General features: G+C 42.5%; 1 protein-coding gene and 1 long non-coding RNA gene across 2 annotated transcripts in view; one reads left to right on the forward strand and one right to left on the reverse strand.

Moving 5' to 3' along the window:
• Positions 1 to 6,139: 6,139 nt before the first annotated feature.
• Positions 6,140 to 15,930, reverse strand: part of TSPAN7 (tetraspanin 7) — a 134,342-nt gene continuing 124,551 nt past the window's right edge. Inside the window, exons 7-8 of the mRNA XM_025857790.2 lie at positions 7,375 to 7,450; positions 6,140 to 7,124 (exon numbers count right to left, since the gene is read on the reverse strand). Of these exons, the coding sequence (XP_025713575.1) occupies positions 7,382 to 7,450 (69 nt within the window). The 3' untranslated portion in view covers positions 6,140 to 7,124; positions 7,375 to 7,381. The remainder of the gene's footprint in view (positions 7,125 to 7,374; positions 7,451 to 15,930) is intronic.
• Positions 7,251 to 10,806, forward strand: LOC141374275 (uncharacterized). The gene is made up of 3 exons (XR_012381031.1): positions 7,251 to 7,277; positions 8,063 to 8,174; positions 10,667 to 10,806. It is a non-coding gene; the product is annotated as an uncharacterized lncRNA (long non-coding RNA).

Below are 15,930 nucleotides of genomic sequence, written 5' to 3' on the forward strand. Positions count from 1 at the left end.
TGTTAAGCGTCTGCCTTCGGCTCATGTCATGATCCCAGGGTCCTGGGATGGAGCCCCGCATCAGGCTCCTGGCTCATTGGGGAGCCTGCTTCTCCCTCTCCCACTCCCCCTGCTTGTGTTCCCTCTCTCGCTGTGTCTCTCTGTCAAATAAATAAGTAAAATCTTAAAAAAAAAAAAAGTGGTTTCTGTCTTAAACATTCTCTCTCACTCCCTCTCTCTTGGATCTCTGATCCTGGGGCAAGCCAGCTGCGAAGTTCCCCTATGGAGGGGCAGGGCAACCCTATGGAAAGGCCCCTGTGGTGAGGGCCCAAAGCCTGTCAATGATCACCTGAATGAGGCCAGAAATGGACTTCCCTCCCCCAAGCTGAGCCTTTGAAGGAGGTCGCAGCCCCAACCAGTGGCTTAACTGCAACTTCATGAGAGACCTTGAGAACCAGAGGCACCCAGCTAAGCCACACCTGGATTCCTGAGCCACAGAAATTGTGGTAAGTGTTCGTTATTTTAAATTGCTAAGTGATGGGGTAATTTTTCATAAAGCAATAGGTGACTAATACATCTGTATTCAGAAGACGTTATATTGACCTTTTCACAATCAACTGTACAAACCTAAATTATTCCAGTAAGAAAGTTAGTAGCTTGCATGATCTGCTATATACGTGGAAATTAATCAACACCGCTTGAAGACATTTTGTTCTTCACATGTCCCATGGTCTAAATCCAGTAAGTCTTCTATTACTATTCTTTGAATTAAATTCTGTTACCCCATGGAAACATCACACAATGGATCAAAAGGGTCCAAGAACAGATAAAGGAATTCCTCCTAGCCCTGGCAGCTCCCTGCAGCAAACAGTACTGGGTAACAGGCCAAACTTGCTGTGCATACATAGAGTGTTAGCCTATTTATACAGTCTATCTTGAAGGTTCTATTAGGAGACCGAAGCCACCACTTTTCCTCCTCTAAGAAACAAAAATCTCAGGATTCTAACTATAACTCTAAATAAGAATCCACATTGGATCATACCAGTACTACTCAAGACATGAAGAGTTATTTATATTGAGGACAGTGAGAGAAACTATGACAAATCCATGAGATAAGAATAGTAATACATTAAATAGAAAACAAGACATGAGGCAAAAATAGAATGCCATAGAATTCTAGAGATAAAACAACAAATAGGACCCAAGGAACAACTAAAATAAACTAAGAAAATATATGTACATAAGACCAGTTAAGCTCCTGGCACATAGTTTAAGGACTTAGAGTTCATTCATTCGTTATTTATGAAGTAATTTGAGAACCTAAAAAGTTCTTCTCTGCCAGTCACTGTGGGGCTACAAAGGCAGTATTGACATTGTCCTTGCCCTCAAGAACACTATTAAAAGATCCTAACCAACTGTGAGTGAAATTATTTGCACATGAAACAATCAGAGAACAAGGAGGCAACATGTAATACATTGCAAATACTAGAATATGGGTCCTGGCAACATGAAAAACTGAAAAACAAATGAAGCCATACACACTAGGCAGAACCTCAAAGAGTGGATAAAACTATGTTTAAGAATAAACTATACATCTAAAGACAAAAAGATGAATCACCAAGAGAAACAAAGAAACTTAAAGCTAGAGTAGCAGGCTCATGGGTTGTGTTCCATCAGTGACTGGGGTAGAGGGGGTGGTGGGATATTGGACCTAGAATGCTCTCTGGCGCCATGAGAACTGAACCCTTACAAAGGGTCAAGAGACATATTCTTGGGGCCACACTGAGCAATGTTCTGTATCTCATGACCCTGCATAAATCCAGTGAAGGGGAAAGTAGAAAAAAACCTACAGAAGTAACAAGGATGTACAGGTGTGGAGTCTAAATTTATAGTACCTATGTTGTATATGATTCCTCAAGCTGAGAAGCTAATATAAAATCTGGTTCTCGATCAACAAAACTTCTGGGTGCCTGGCTAGACAAATGCAAAATCTCTCCACAGGGACAATTCTATAACCCAGAGAGCATGGTACTACCACAGAAAAACCAACCCACTCTCTAAATATAATGTAGTATCCTGGATTGGATCCTGGAACAGAAAAAAAGACATTGGAGGAAAAACTGGTGAAATGTAAATAAAATCTAGAGTTTAGTTAATAGTAACGTACCAGTGTTGGTTTCTTAGTTTTGACAAATGTACAAGGGTAATAGAAAGTGTTCACATCAGGGGGACTGGCAGGAAATCTCTGTATTGTCATTGCAACTTCTGCATAAATCTAAAATTCATCCAAAATAAGAAGGTATTTTTAAAAATCCTCCCTGAAGCTTACAAAAACTAAAAACACAAGAAAACAATCTGCCATGAACGACAGCAAATGCAATGTCCAAGAGGATTAGCACTCACAAACTGTAGATATTAGAGTATCTGAAAGAAAGGATAAAGACAGTTGAGGATTAGTAGAGACAAGATGAGAAGTCAGTGAAAGGCCACTAAAGAAAAAGAACAGAAGATTTTATTTATTTTCATATTCTATTTATTTGACAGAGAGAGGGAGAGAGAGAGAGAGAGAACAAGCACAAGTAGGGGGAGGGGCAAAGGGAGAGGGAGAAGCAGGCTTCCCGCGGAGCAGGGAGCCCGATGCGGGGCTCGATCCCAGGACCCTGGGATCATGACCTGAGCCGAAGGCAGATGCTTAACGACTCAGCCACCCAGGCATCCCAAGAACAGAAGATTTTAAACAAACAAACAAAAAAAGAAAAATCACTTACAGAATATTAAAAATAATTAGACAAAATCGAGAAAAGAACTGGAAGACATAACCGAGGAAGTGATTCAGGATGCTCTTCAAGAAATAAAGACATGAAAAAAAATGAAAGGCTCTAAGAGACCTAGAAGGTAGAAAGTCCATTAGAGGGGTGCCTGGGTGGCTCAGTCGTTAAGCGTCTGCCTTCAGCTCAGGTCATGATCCCGGGGTCCTGGGATCGAGCCCCGCATCGGGCTCCCTGCTCCGCGGGAAGCCTGCTTCTCCCTCTCCCACTCCCCCTGCTTGTGTTCCCTCTCTCGCTGTGTCTCTGTCAAATAAATAAATAAAATCTTAAAAAAAAAAAAAAGAAAGTCCATCAGATACAGAAGAGGATCATCAAAGGCAAAGTCTTACAGTTCTTTAGTGAGTTGTTTTTTCGTAAAGATTTAGAAAGAAGAAAGTTTGGCAATTAGATTAAAAGTCTTAAAACACTCAATCCAAGAGCACTGGACTAAGTATCACTATAAGGTGTGCATTATTTTCTTCCAGGTGCTTTAAGTGCAATGATGACCAAGGCTATCTGGTACTAACCAGGATTCAGCTATCCAAAGGAGGTCAGCATGCAATTATCTTTTCCAGCATCTATTAAAAGAACAGGACCTAGTCCTAGGAGGTGGAGGAAATGGGGAGGTGTTGGTCAAAGAGCACAAACGTTCATTTATAAGTTCTGGGGATGTAACACACAGCATGGTGACTATAGTTAAAAATACTGTATTATACGCTTGAAAGTTGCTACGAAGGTAGATCTTTAACGTTCTCATCATGACAATAACAAAATTGGAAATTATATGAAGTGAAGGATGTGTTAACCAACCTAACTGTAAACATTTCACAATGTATACAATGTATCAAATCATCACACTGTACATCTTGAACTTACACAAGGTTATAGGTCAATTATATCTCAGTAAAGCTGGGGGAAAAAAACAGACAGTTTAAGGCAACTAGGGATAAATATTACTAGGGAGAAATGACAAATGACCCAAAAATCAACAATTAGACTTATTGTTAATAATAGTAAAAGGCCAGCATTACTTTCAACTACTAAGCTAGAATTTTAGCCCCAGTTAAACTATCATTCAAGAATGCAAATGACATGGAGATTTTTCAAAGTCTGAGATGATTTAGCACATATAAACCCCTTAATGAAATAACAAACAAAACATAACCCAAAACTGAACCCCCAAGGATAAGATGCAAGAAGCAATGTTTAAAAACCCAAAACGAAACAAAAAACTGGTATGCACGTAGATAAATCTAAATAAACTCTAAAAACAGTGACAGTCAGGATCCATTTCGGGAAATGGTAGAAATACAGCATCAGGGAATGGAAGCATGGAAGTTAAGTGAGAGGTGCCTGGAGTTAAAACACTCCAAGGTCTTTGTGATATTTTTTGGAAGAAGATGGAGATTCTAATTAACTTTCCAGTTCAAGTATGCAGAGTAAGAAATTAAGATTAACCACTAAAAGAATAAACATATAATGCATAAATTCAAAATAAAACAAAGAGGCAGGGAAAAAAACAAAGAAATGAAGACTAGACAGAAAAAAATGTGCCAGAAATAAAACCAAATATATCAATAATAACAATATATAACTGGATTAAGCTTTTCAGTTAAGACTTTCTCAGACTGAGCTAAAAAAGAAAAAATGCAGCTGTATGCTGTTTAAGAGACGCGTCTACAATACTACACAGAGAGGCTGAAAGCAGAGGGATGTGGAACAATACCCTTGGCAAATATTCATCAAAAGAAAGGTAATTATAACAACTGTAATATCAGACAAAACGAAAAATCCTAATTAGAGATAAAGAGGGTCAGCCCATAATAACAAAGGAAATAATTCATCAATGAGACATAATCTTAAATTTGCATGTCCCTAACACTATAGCTTAAAAAAAACACAAAGCAAGGGATGCCTGGGTGGCTCAGTCTGCCTTTGGCTTGGGTCATGATCCCCAGGATCCTGGGATCGAGTCTGGCCATCGGGCTCCCCACTCAGTGGGGAGCCTGCTTCTCCCTCTGCCTGCCGCTCCCCCTCCTTGTGCACGCGCTCTAGCAAGTAAATAAATAGAAATCTTAAAAAAATAATACACGAAGCAAAAGCTGACAGAATCCACAGTCCCAGTAGGGGACTTTAAGCACCATTCTCAGAACCTGATAGGTCAAACGGATAAAATATTCTTAAGAACACACAATTTGAACAATAGTCCTAAAGTTTACTATTTGAATGTGTTTACAACTTTGTTCTAACCCTGCACCTATAATTAGAAAATACACATACCTTTCAAACACACGCAGTACAAACACGGACCATATACTAGGGCACAAAACAAACCTCAACAAATAACAAAGAATCTTTATCTTCCAAACCAAGTTTGTTTGAACAAAAAGGCAGCCTCAAACTCTACACGTTTGGAAATTAAAAAAAAAAAAAAATCCTACATGGCTCAGTGCATAAATCCTAAAGAAAACTGCAAAATGTCTGGAATAAAAGACAACAAAAATTGCAAACCAAAACTGAAATGCAGCTAAAGCAGCACTTTTTTAAAGCACAAATTAATGACCTAAGAGTGCAACACAAAAAGTTAAGAGAAAAACCCAAGGAAACTCCAAGAAAGATCTTATAATTCTCTAAAAATGTTGACCCTTTGAAGAGGAACTCTGCTCTACAGAGAATAGGTAGCTTTTTAGATCCACTTATTTGGGAACAGATCAATATATGCTTTCATGAGATTTTTTTTTTAAAGGTGACTCATTAAGAAGGAAAATACAGATCGCATATAATCTACACGGCACCCATTGCTAAAATGCTTAAATCAAGCCTAAGGATTCCATAATTTAGTACAAACCAGGGCATGGGGACGACTGCATGGTGTGATGTCATCTCTTCTCCAGACTGAGTTTCTTCAATCCAGACAAGAAAGAAGGAGGAATACATGCTTATTAGAAACAAGGAAGGAAAGAATAGATGCTCATTTCCTTTTTTTTTTTTTTTGTAAATGACATTCAGAGTTTTGAAAACTTTGCTGAGATCCTTCCGCCTCTAGCCTGAAATAATATGAAGCTTCTATTTTTGCAGCCAACAGTAATCCTGTTCATGATCAATGATTCAAGTTTCTGAAATGTCGGTAAAAAAGTCTGACCCCTCGGCATTTGCACTGCCCGAGGCTATTTCAGTGGGGTGGGAGCATGCGTGGAGTGGTGGGAGCATGCGTGGGGAGGGTGGGAGCCTGTGTTAGAAGGGTGCGGCAGCATGTAAGGTGGTGGTCCACTCCCAATCCCCCGGGTTGGGGGACGAAGTAGAAATTATGTGTTTAGACGCTTCCACAATAAGCAAAGAGCAAAACGCAGCAATTTGTAATGATTCTATTTATTAATACATGTATCACAAATGTTCACAATATCAATGCATTCTTGTTGGCATGCTAGACAGAGGCATTGCTTCTTAAGTTCTTCTAAAAATATTTGACTTTGTTCCCCCTTCACACTCATTTTTAAACTGAATTGCTGAGGTCCTCGATGTCCATAATGTCAATGCAAAGAAAAAATACAGAAAGAAGTGAAATAACACAAGAGCAATTAATTGGGGAAGAACAGAAGTAATATTATTTCCTTCACAGGAGGCAACAATACAGCTTGGTAACAGGATTATACAGGTTTCACCCGAGAGGCATGGGGGCCACTAAACTGTCTACACACGCCCGGGCATGTAACAATAATGAGCAAGGAGGCCACCTAACGCTCAGCTATTGCCTTCATGCATGATGCAGGCTTTATTCTCCTCACGGACCATTACCGAAGTCTCTCTTTACATATCCTAGGCAGCCTGAAGAAGGTAGGAAAGAGCCTTAGTAAAGGGAAAACCAAACCAAAGGAGATTAAGCCAAAAGAACAGATAGCTACCAGCTTATCTACATCAAGGGGTATGGCATTTATCAGTCCTGAAGGGTGAGCGGGAACCTTCCACACTACATGCAGGGCCCGGTGGGGCCAGGGATGGTGTGATAACCAGTCACCTACAATGAGCTAGAGTTGGACCAAGTACAGATGAAGGAGATGGCACGCAGGGGGCCTCAGGTGGGGTCCGCTAGGACTGGATGCAGGGAACCCGGCTACACTCTGGCACGACGGGGCTTCACCAAATGGAACGCTACACGGGAGGCGGGCTGGAAGGCGGAGCGGAGACTGCGCGGGCGGGCGGGTTGCACGCTGGCTGGGGGGTTAGGGGGCGCAGGGGCGGGTGCGTTAGCTACTGTGCTCTAACATCCTCTGGAAGTCTTTCAGAGAGTGCTGTGGTTCCTTTTTAAAACAGGTCTCTTATTCCATCATGCTTGAAAGACTGCGAGAGAAATGAAAACACGTGAGTGACTTACCGTTAATAAGGACTTAAAATAAGGTGACAAGCTAAAAGGAGCATTCGGACGTTTCACACCATCCTCCCTGGGCCACAGAAATGAGGTTTCAGCACGTGCGCAGGTGCCACCGAGATCAGGTAGGTAAGTGGCCCGGCGGTACCCTTGCCCGTTTGCAGGGCAGGGTGTGCCCCAGAGGGAGAACCCCGAGATTAAACACTCCCCACATGCACTCACCTTCTCCTTACACCATCTCATACTGGTTGGCCGTGATGAACCGGGACAGACAGCAGGCCAGCAGCATGCCGATCAGCTGTTGCCAGAAGAGAAACGAAGACCACAATCTCAAGTCACTGAACTGCACACTTCTTTGGCCCCCCAGATGTAATTTTTAACAACTGAGGGCTTTTGTATGCGAATGAGGAAAAGGGCACTAAAGAAAAAGATCAAATGTGATTTCACTGGGGGGGGGGGTGTCTAAGACTTCGGGAGTCTGACTGCTAGGGCAGGACACCTGGAGGTTCTAGAACCGGCCATAAGGTTCCACTCTAGCGTGCTCTGGCTGCTTAAAAACAACTTTTGATACCTAAGCAGTGTTACGACTTGTTCATATGTTATGAGAGTAGGGAAGAAAATGGAAGGACCACAGAATTAGGAAGGTATGCCCAAAAAGGCCAAACACGCGCATTGGGAAGATATCTCAACATGGTGCAATCCTTTAGCCATGCATGGCCGACAGGATAGTCTTTCTTCCCTTGAGGCAACGAGACGCTATTGACTGGGTAAGTTTGCCTGTTGAGGCAAGAAAGCCATGGCTTGAAAGTGGTAGGTGTTGGATTAGGGGAAAAGGAACATCAGGGCTTTAATTTCTCTTTGTCTCTAACCATGTAGATATTTTAGGCCTATGTTTTGGTTTCCACCTCAGATGTGCGGACTCTGTCGCTCTGAGGGCCGGCACCCAGCGCTGGTGCGTCAACCAGTCTTCCAGATGAGAGAAGCAATTCATCCAGGCCACACGGTGGCCCTTATCTTAACAGGTGGGACACATGCAGGCACACTGGGTCCCACTGTGGCTTGGGGCAACCCTTGAACACGGCTACCTTTCTTGCTGAAATCCTGGATTCTCATCTTCCTTTTTAAAAGTAAAACTATGCCGTGAAATATAAAAACCATAAGTTCCGTCAGGTGAGGAAAAATCACCACCTTATTGGACTCACCCTATCTCCCACCAAGGCTCTGACCAACATCATTTTGTGCCACAAAATTCATAATATCCTGCCCAAACCACCAAAGGAACCATGGCTGTAACCTCCAGAATTCTGTGCTAAATGACACAAATCAACACCCCCCCCCCCCCCTAACTCTTTCAAACTTCCCCCCCCCCCCCCGTAAGGACTTTGAACCTTGTAGCTTGTCCCTTTTCATTAGAACTGCCATTTCCTGGGACCAGTGTACACCAGAACACACTTGATACTTTTTGAGACAGAGAGAGAGAAAGCACAGGTGGGGAGGAGAAAAGGAAGAGGGATAGAGGGAATCTCAAACAGGCTCCACGCCCAGCACGGAGCCTGGCTTGGGCCTCAATCCCACGACCCTGAGATCATGGCCCGAGCCGAAATCAAGTCGGACGTTTAACCGACTCAGCCACCCAGGTGCCCCTAACACACTTGATACTCTTAAAAATCAGATTTTGGCAAAAAAAAAAAAAAAAAAAAAAAACAAGTGATCATTAGAGGTATAGTATATTCAAGTGTATCAAGCTATTTAACCCTCACCACATCCCTGTACGATATTACTGTCCTAACCTTCCAGATAAGAACATGGGCTCAGGGGAGGTTAAAGAATTTTCCCCCAAACCACACTGGTAGTTCATCCAGAGCTTAAGATTCTACCCTCTTTCCCTGGTCGGAGGACAGCCCCTTTCTTTGCCCGCCCCCCCAATCCTACAGCTCAGCCTAGACCCTGTCCTTCCCAGAATCACTCCTCTGTCTCACACTATCAGGGTTTCCTTCCTGCCTTTCCTTGCAAACTTTGGACAAAGGGGTTTCAGTGGGCATCTCTCCGTTTGATTTCCAGTTCCTAAACTCTTTTTTCTTTGTAAAAGCTGATGAGTTTCATGTTTCCCCGCTGAGCTCACGTGTGCTTAAAGCGCTGAGGATAGTTACTACCCCGCTTTGTGGGTTCCAACGCTCTCATAATTCAGTGCTTTCTGATGCTCCTGGCCTCCATGGCAATTCATGAGCCACACAGCCAGAAGACTCATTAGGATGCTTAAATATTTCTTGTATCTAAAATCTCTGCTTTCAGGGAAATATAGCATGGGCTTCCACTTTTTTTTCCCCCCAAAACAGAAGCAGCATCATTCTTAAGCACTGGATGTACTTTGTCACAGAAACAAGAACTTCTAAAAATATCAGTACAAATGAAAGCTACTTGCTTTTAAACTTACTGCCTTTTACCCTGAAACTAATAATACAGTATGTGTTAATGAAATTGAATTTAAATAAAAAATTTTAGAAAAAGAAAGATGCTTTTCAGAAAACCAAAAACCAACCAACCAACCAAACAAACAAAAAACCTTACTGTGTTTTAAATTTCTGGGGCAAGAACATACCTTCTGTTTGCCCATGGAAGAAGACAGATTTTTAAAACTATTTTTCAACATCTACTAAGAAATTTGTTTTCCTAAAAAAAAAAAAAAAACACCATCCTGAACTGAGGTTCATAGAAGCTATATGAAAATGGTGTTTTGCACACACTGGCTTTTATTGTATTTGATTCTAGTGCAAGAAAAACTAGGATTTGGGGTGTGGTAGGTATTTTGGATTTTTGCAGGGTTAGGGATTTCAAATTTGCTCTAGTGTTTTTACCATATTTGAGAGAAAACTTTGACCTCTCACCTCCATTAAGTACCAAGTTAAGGGAAAGTCAGGAGCTGGGGCAGAGGGGGGAAGCATCCTATACTTCATAGTAGCTGTCACCAAGTGATTTCTGGGTACCTGACGGAAAGCCTGTTCAGCCAAAGTCAGGGCCTCTGCTTCATTGTGAGTCAGGACAAACGCTTGCTTGCCACTAGACCCAGTTCATCTATAGCCAGAAAAGTCCATCCTTATTTTGATGAACTCTTGTTTCAGGCTAACTATATGGAAAAAGCCCCTCAAAGAGTAGAGGTACGCTCTGCGCCCCTGAGAAGCACGCAGCAGTAAGTAGGCACTGGGCCAGACTTCTGCTTTAAGCCCCGGATGGAGAGAGGAAAGGGGGGGCTGGTCTCTCATGCTGGAAACCCCTCAGGACGGAGACCCCAGAGCCACTCCTCACCATTCCGGTGGCTGGTGAAAGGCCTGGTTCCAGATGGCCTCTAGAGTTTTAGATCAGATTATATTTGGTTGACGAAGGCTTTGTAATTCGTCTTCATCTATTTTTTTTTTTTTGAGGTAACATTTTATTTTTACCACTGTCTGCCTTGTCAGTACTATATTCTGCTTTCTTTTGGGTCATGGAAACCTCTGGGACATTCTGCCGGTTCAAGAACTGAGAAGCTGGAGATGGGGAGAGAGAAGAAAGGGCCTCTACTTCACAGAAGGCTGACTCGAGGCTTTCTCAAGGCCCTCCCACAGAGACAGCCTGAGAGGTCTGAGCGCCGTGAAGCTCAAGTGACATGGGGTGCCTCACTGGGACTCTGCACGTCACCGGGGACCCGGCAGATGCCAAGAGGTGGGAGAAAAGGGTGCGAGAGAGGTGGGGCCCAGGCCAGCAAAGACCAGAGAGGTAAGGGGTAATAGGCCCAGGGCGTCCTCCCTGCCATCACCATGGGATGCAGAGGTGGCCCAATTCCTGATTCCAGTCCACAGAGAGGACAGCAAAGTTGTAAAGACAACTTTCTGAACAAGCAAGTGACAAGCAATAGGCCAAAAGCTCATTAGATCCTTATAATGCCTGTGGAGAGGGTATGCTAATGACTGAGGTGGGAGACTAAATAAAACTTCCATGCCTTGGGCAAGACCCAAGGAATCTGGTTTGACATAAAACCATAAATGCTATTCGGGACCATCTCGGGCCCTGACAATACTAGGGGAATAAGTAAATAGTTCCGTTAGCCTTCTTTGGCCATGTCTCATCAAGGCTATGAACAGCTTCGTCCAGCCCTCTACAGGGAAAAGGTCATCAAGTCCCAGAAAAGAGTTCCTGGTTCATAATGAATCATCCCAGCAGCCTGTGGGCCCTGGAGGAGGCCCTGCAGGGGTGCGGGTCAGGAGATGGATGGGTAGGAGGAGAATCTGTCTTTTTTGATGAGTACGCTTTTCCTTTCAATTTCACAGACTCAATCCCTTTCGTTATAAAAGCACAAAACGAGTTCCCTTTACAGGCTCTGTGAGGCAAGTTCAAGGGTGATCTTTGGCCCCAAAGTCTAATACAGCAGGCCAGGTGGAGGGGTCAGAATTGTAAGCCTGGATCTAGAATAGCAGCCCAACCTCAAGCAAGCCACTCAAACCTCCCCTTCTGGAAAATAGCTCTACCGTCCCCATTCAGGACTGTTCTGTGATGTGGAGGATTAATCCAGCCTAACACGTTCCACGTCTAGCAAAGTCGTGTGTGTGTTTACAATGGATGCAGAAGGGTTACCACTCCTCTCCTGCAGCACACAGCAGAAGGCCAGCCAAGGGGAGGGGTGGTGTCACAAACGGAGTGAGCATCCAGACTCGGACACCCTCAGCTTTGGCTTCCGGGCCATGTTAGAGACGGGGTGGGAGTGATATTCCCATTATCCTCTCTCTCCCTCTCATGCATGCGTGCAGGCACACGTGCACGCACTCACACTCTGCTTGTGTGCGTCTCCCTCTCCAAGCTCTCTTGAATAAAAGTGGAGCTGCCACCAAAAGAAAGCTGGGGTGGCAATCCTTATATCAGACAAACTAGATTTTAAAACAAAGACTGTAATAAGAGATGAAGAAGGACACTATATCCTACTTAAAGGGTCTATCCAACAAGAAGATCTAACAATTCTAAATATCTATGCCCCGAACATGGGAGCAGCCAATTATATAAGGCAATTAATAACAAAAGCAAAGAAACACATTGACAACAATACAATAATAGTGGGGGACTTTAACACCCCCCTGACTGAAAGGGACAGATCATCTAAGCAAAAAATCAACAAGGAACTAAAGACTTTAAATGACACACTGGACCAAATGGACTTCACAGACATATTCAGAACATTCTATCCCAAAGCAACGGAATACACATTCTTCTCTAGTGCCCATGGAACGTTCTCCAGAATTGATCACATCCTAGGTCACAAATCAGGTCTCAACCGGTACCAAAAGATTGGGATCATTCCCTGCATATTTTCAGACCACAATGCTTTGAAACTAGAACTCAATCACAAGAGGAAAGTCGGAAAGAACTCAAATACATGGAGGCTAAAGAGCATCCTACTAAAGAATGAATGGGTCAACCAGGAAATTAAAGAAGAATTTAAAAAATTCATGGAAACCAATGCAAATGAAAACACAACTGTTCCAAATCTTTGGGATACAGCAAAGGCAGTCCTGAGAGGAAAGTATATAGCAATACAAGCCTTTCTCAAGAAATGAGAAAGGTCTCAAATACACAACCTAACCCTACACCTAAAGGAGCTAGAGAAAAAACAGCAAAGAAAGCCTAAACCCAGCAGGAGAAGAGAAATCATAAAGATCAGAGCAGAAATCAATGAACTAGAAACCAAAAGAACAGTAGAACAGATCAACGAAACTAGGAGTTGGTTCTTTGAAAGAATTAACAAGATTGATAAACCCCTGGCCAGACTTATCAAAAAGAAAAGAGAAATGACCCAAATCAACAAAATCATGAATGAAAGAGGAGAGATCACAACCAACACCAAAGAAATACAAACAATTCTAAGAACATATTATGAGCAACTCTACGCCAGCAAATTAGATAACCTGGAAGAAATGGGTGCATTCCTAGAGATGTATCAACTACCAAAATTGAACCAGGAAGAAATAGAAAACCTGAACAGACCTATAACCGCTAAGGAAATTGAAGCAGTCATCAAAAATCTCCCAACAAACAAAAGCCCAGGGCCAGATGGCTTCCCAGGGGAATTCTACCAAACATTTAAAGAAGAATTAATACCTATTCTCCTGAAACTGTTCCAAAAAATAGAAATGGAAGGAAAACTTCCAAACTCATTTTATGAGGCCACCATTACCTTGATCCCCAAACCAGACAAAGACCCCATCAAAAAGGAGAATTACAGACCAATATCCTTGATGAACATGGATGCAAAAATTCTCACTAAAATACTAGCCAATAGGATCCAAAAGTACATTAAAAGGATTCTTCACCACGACCAAGTGGGATTTATCCCTGGGCTGCAAGGCTGGTTCAACGTCCGCAAATCAATCAACGTGATACAATACATTAACAAAAGAAAGAACAAGAATCATATGATCCTCTCAATAGATGCAGAAAAAGCATTTGACAAAGGACAGCATCCTTTCTTGATCGAAACTCTTCAGAGTATAGGGATAGAGGGTACCTACCTCAATATCATAAAAGCCATCTATGAAAAACCTACAGTGAATATCATTCTCAATGGGGAAAAGCTGAGAGCTATTCCCCTAAGGTCAGGAACGCGGCAGGGATGTCCACTCTCACCACTGCTATTCAACATAGTATTAGAAGTCCTAGCCACAGCAATCAGACAACAAAAAGAAATCAAAGGCCTCCAAATCAGCAAAGAGGAAGTCAAACTCTCACTCTTTGCAGATGATATGATACTGTATGTGGAAAACCCAAAAGACTCCACCCCAAAACTGCTAGAACTCATACAGGAATTCAGTAAAGTAGCAGGATATAAAATCAATGCACAGAAATCAGTGGCATTCCTATACACCAACAACAAGACAGAAGAGAGACAAATCAAGGAGCTGATCCCATTTTACAATTGCACCCAAAACCATAAGATACCTAGGAATAAATCTAACCAAAGAGGCAAAGGATCTGTACTCAGAAAACTATAAAATACTCATGAAAGAAATTGAAGAAGACACAAAGAAATGGAAAAACGTTCCATGCTCATGGATTGGAAGAACAAACATTGTGAAGATGTCAATGCTACTTAGAGCAATCTACACATTCAATGCAATCCCCATCAAAATACCATGCACTTTTTTCAAAGAAATGGAACAAATAATCCTAAAATTTGTATGGAACCAGAAGAGACCCCGAATAGCCAGAGAAATATTGAAAAAGAAAAGCAAAGCTGGCGGCATCACAATTCCGGACTTCCAGCTCTATTACAAAGCTGTCATCATCGAGACAGTATGGTACTGGCACAAAAACAGACACATCGATCAATGGAACAGAATAGAGAGCCCAGAAATGGACCCTCAACTCTACGGTCAACTCATCTTTGACAAAGCAGGAAAGAATGTCCAATGGAAAAAAGACAGTCTCTTCAACAAATGGTGTTGGGAAAATTGGACAGCCACATGCAGAAGAATGAAACTGGACCATTTCCTTACACCACACACAAAAATAGACTCCAAATGGTTGAAAGACCTAAGCGTGAGACAGGAGTCCATCAAAATCCTAAAGGAGAACACAGGCAGCAACCTCTTTGACCTCAGCCGCAGCAACTTCTTCCTAGAAACATCGCCAAAGGCAAGGGAAACCAGGGCAAAAATGAACTATTGGGATTTCATCAAGATAAAAAGCTTTTGCACAGCAAAAGAAACAGTCCACAAAACCAAAAGACAACCGACAGAATGGGAGAAGATATTTGCAAATGACATATCAGATAAAGGGCTAGTATCCAAAATCTATAAAGAACTTATCAAACTCAACACCCAAAGAATAAATAATCCAATCAAGAAATGGGCAGAAGACATGAACAGACATTTTTCCAAAGAAGACATCCAAATGGCCAACAGGCACATGAAAAAGTGCTCAACATCGCTCGGCATCAGGGAAATCCAAATCAAAACCTCCATGAGATACCACCTCACACCAGTCAGAATGGCTAAAATTAACAAGTCAGGAAACGACAGATGTTGGCGGGGAGGCGGAGAAAGGGGAACCCTCCTACACTGTTGGTGGGGATGCAAGCTGGTGCGGCCACTCTGGAAAACAGTATGGAGGTTCCTCAAACAGTTGAAAATAGAGCTACCCTACAATCCAGCAATTGCACTACTGGGTATTTACCCCAAAGATACAAATGTAGGGATCCGAAGGGGTATGTGCACCCCAATGTTTATAGCAGCAATGTCCACAATAGTCAAACTGTGGAAAGAGCCAAGATGTCCACCAACAGATGAATGGATAAAGAAGATGTGGTATGTATACATGGTGGAATATTATGCAACCATCAAAAGGAATGAGATCTTGCCATTTGCAATGACGTGGATGGAACTGGAGGGTGTTATGCTGAGTGAAATAAGTCAATCAGAGAAAGACATGTATCATATGACCTCACTGATATGAGGAATTCTTAATCTCAGGAAACAAACTGAGGGTTGCTGGAGTGGTGGGGGGTGGGAGGGATGGGGTGGCTGGGTGATAGACATTGGGGAGGGTATGTGCTATGGTGAGCGCTGTGAATTGTGCAAGACTGTTGAATCACAGATCGGTACCTCTGAAACAAATAATGCAACATATGTTAAGAAAAAAAAAGAAGAAGAAGATAGCAGGAGGGGAAGAAGGAAGGGGAGTAAGTCGGAGGGGGAGACGAACCATGAGAGACGATGGACTCTGAAAAACAAACTGAGGGTTCTAGAGGGGAGGGGG

The sequence above is a fragment of the Callorhinus ursinus genome, unplaced genomic scaffold (genome assembly GCF_003265705.2).
Source record: "Callorhinus ursinus isolate GAN/ISIS: 27379988/994484 unplaced genomic scaffold, GSC_fseal_2.0 scaffold16, whole genome shotgun sequence".
Lineage (NCBI taxonomy): Eukaryota > Metazoa > Chordata > Mammalia > Carnivora > Otariidae > Callorhinus > Callorhinus ursinus.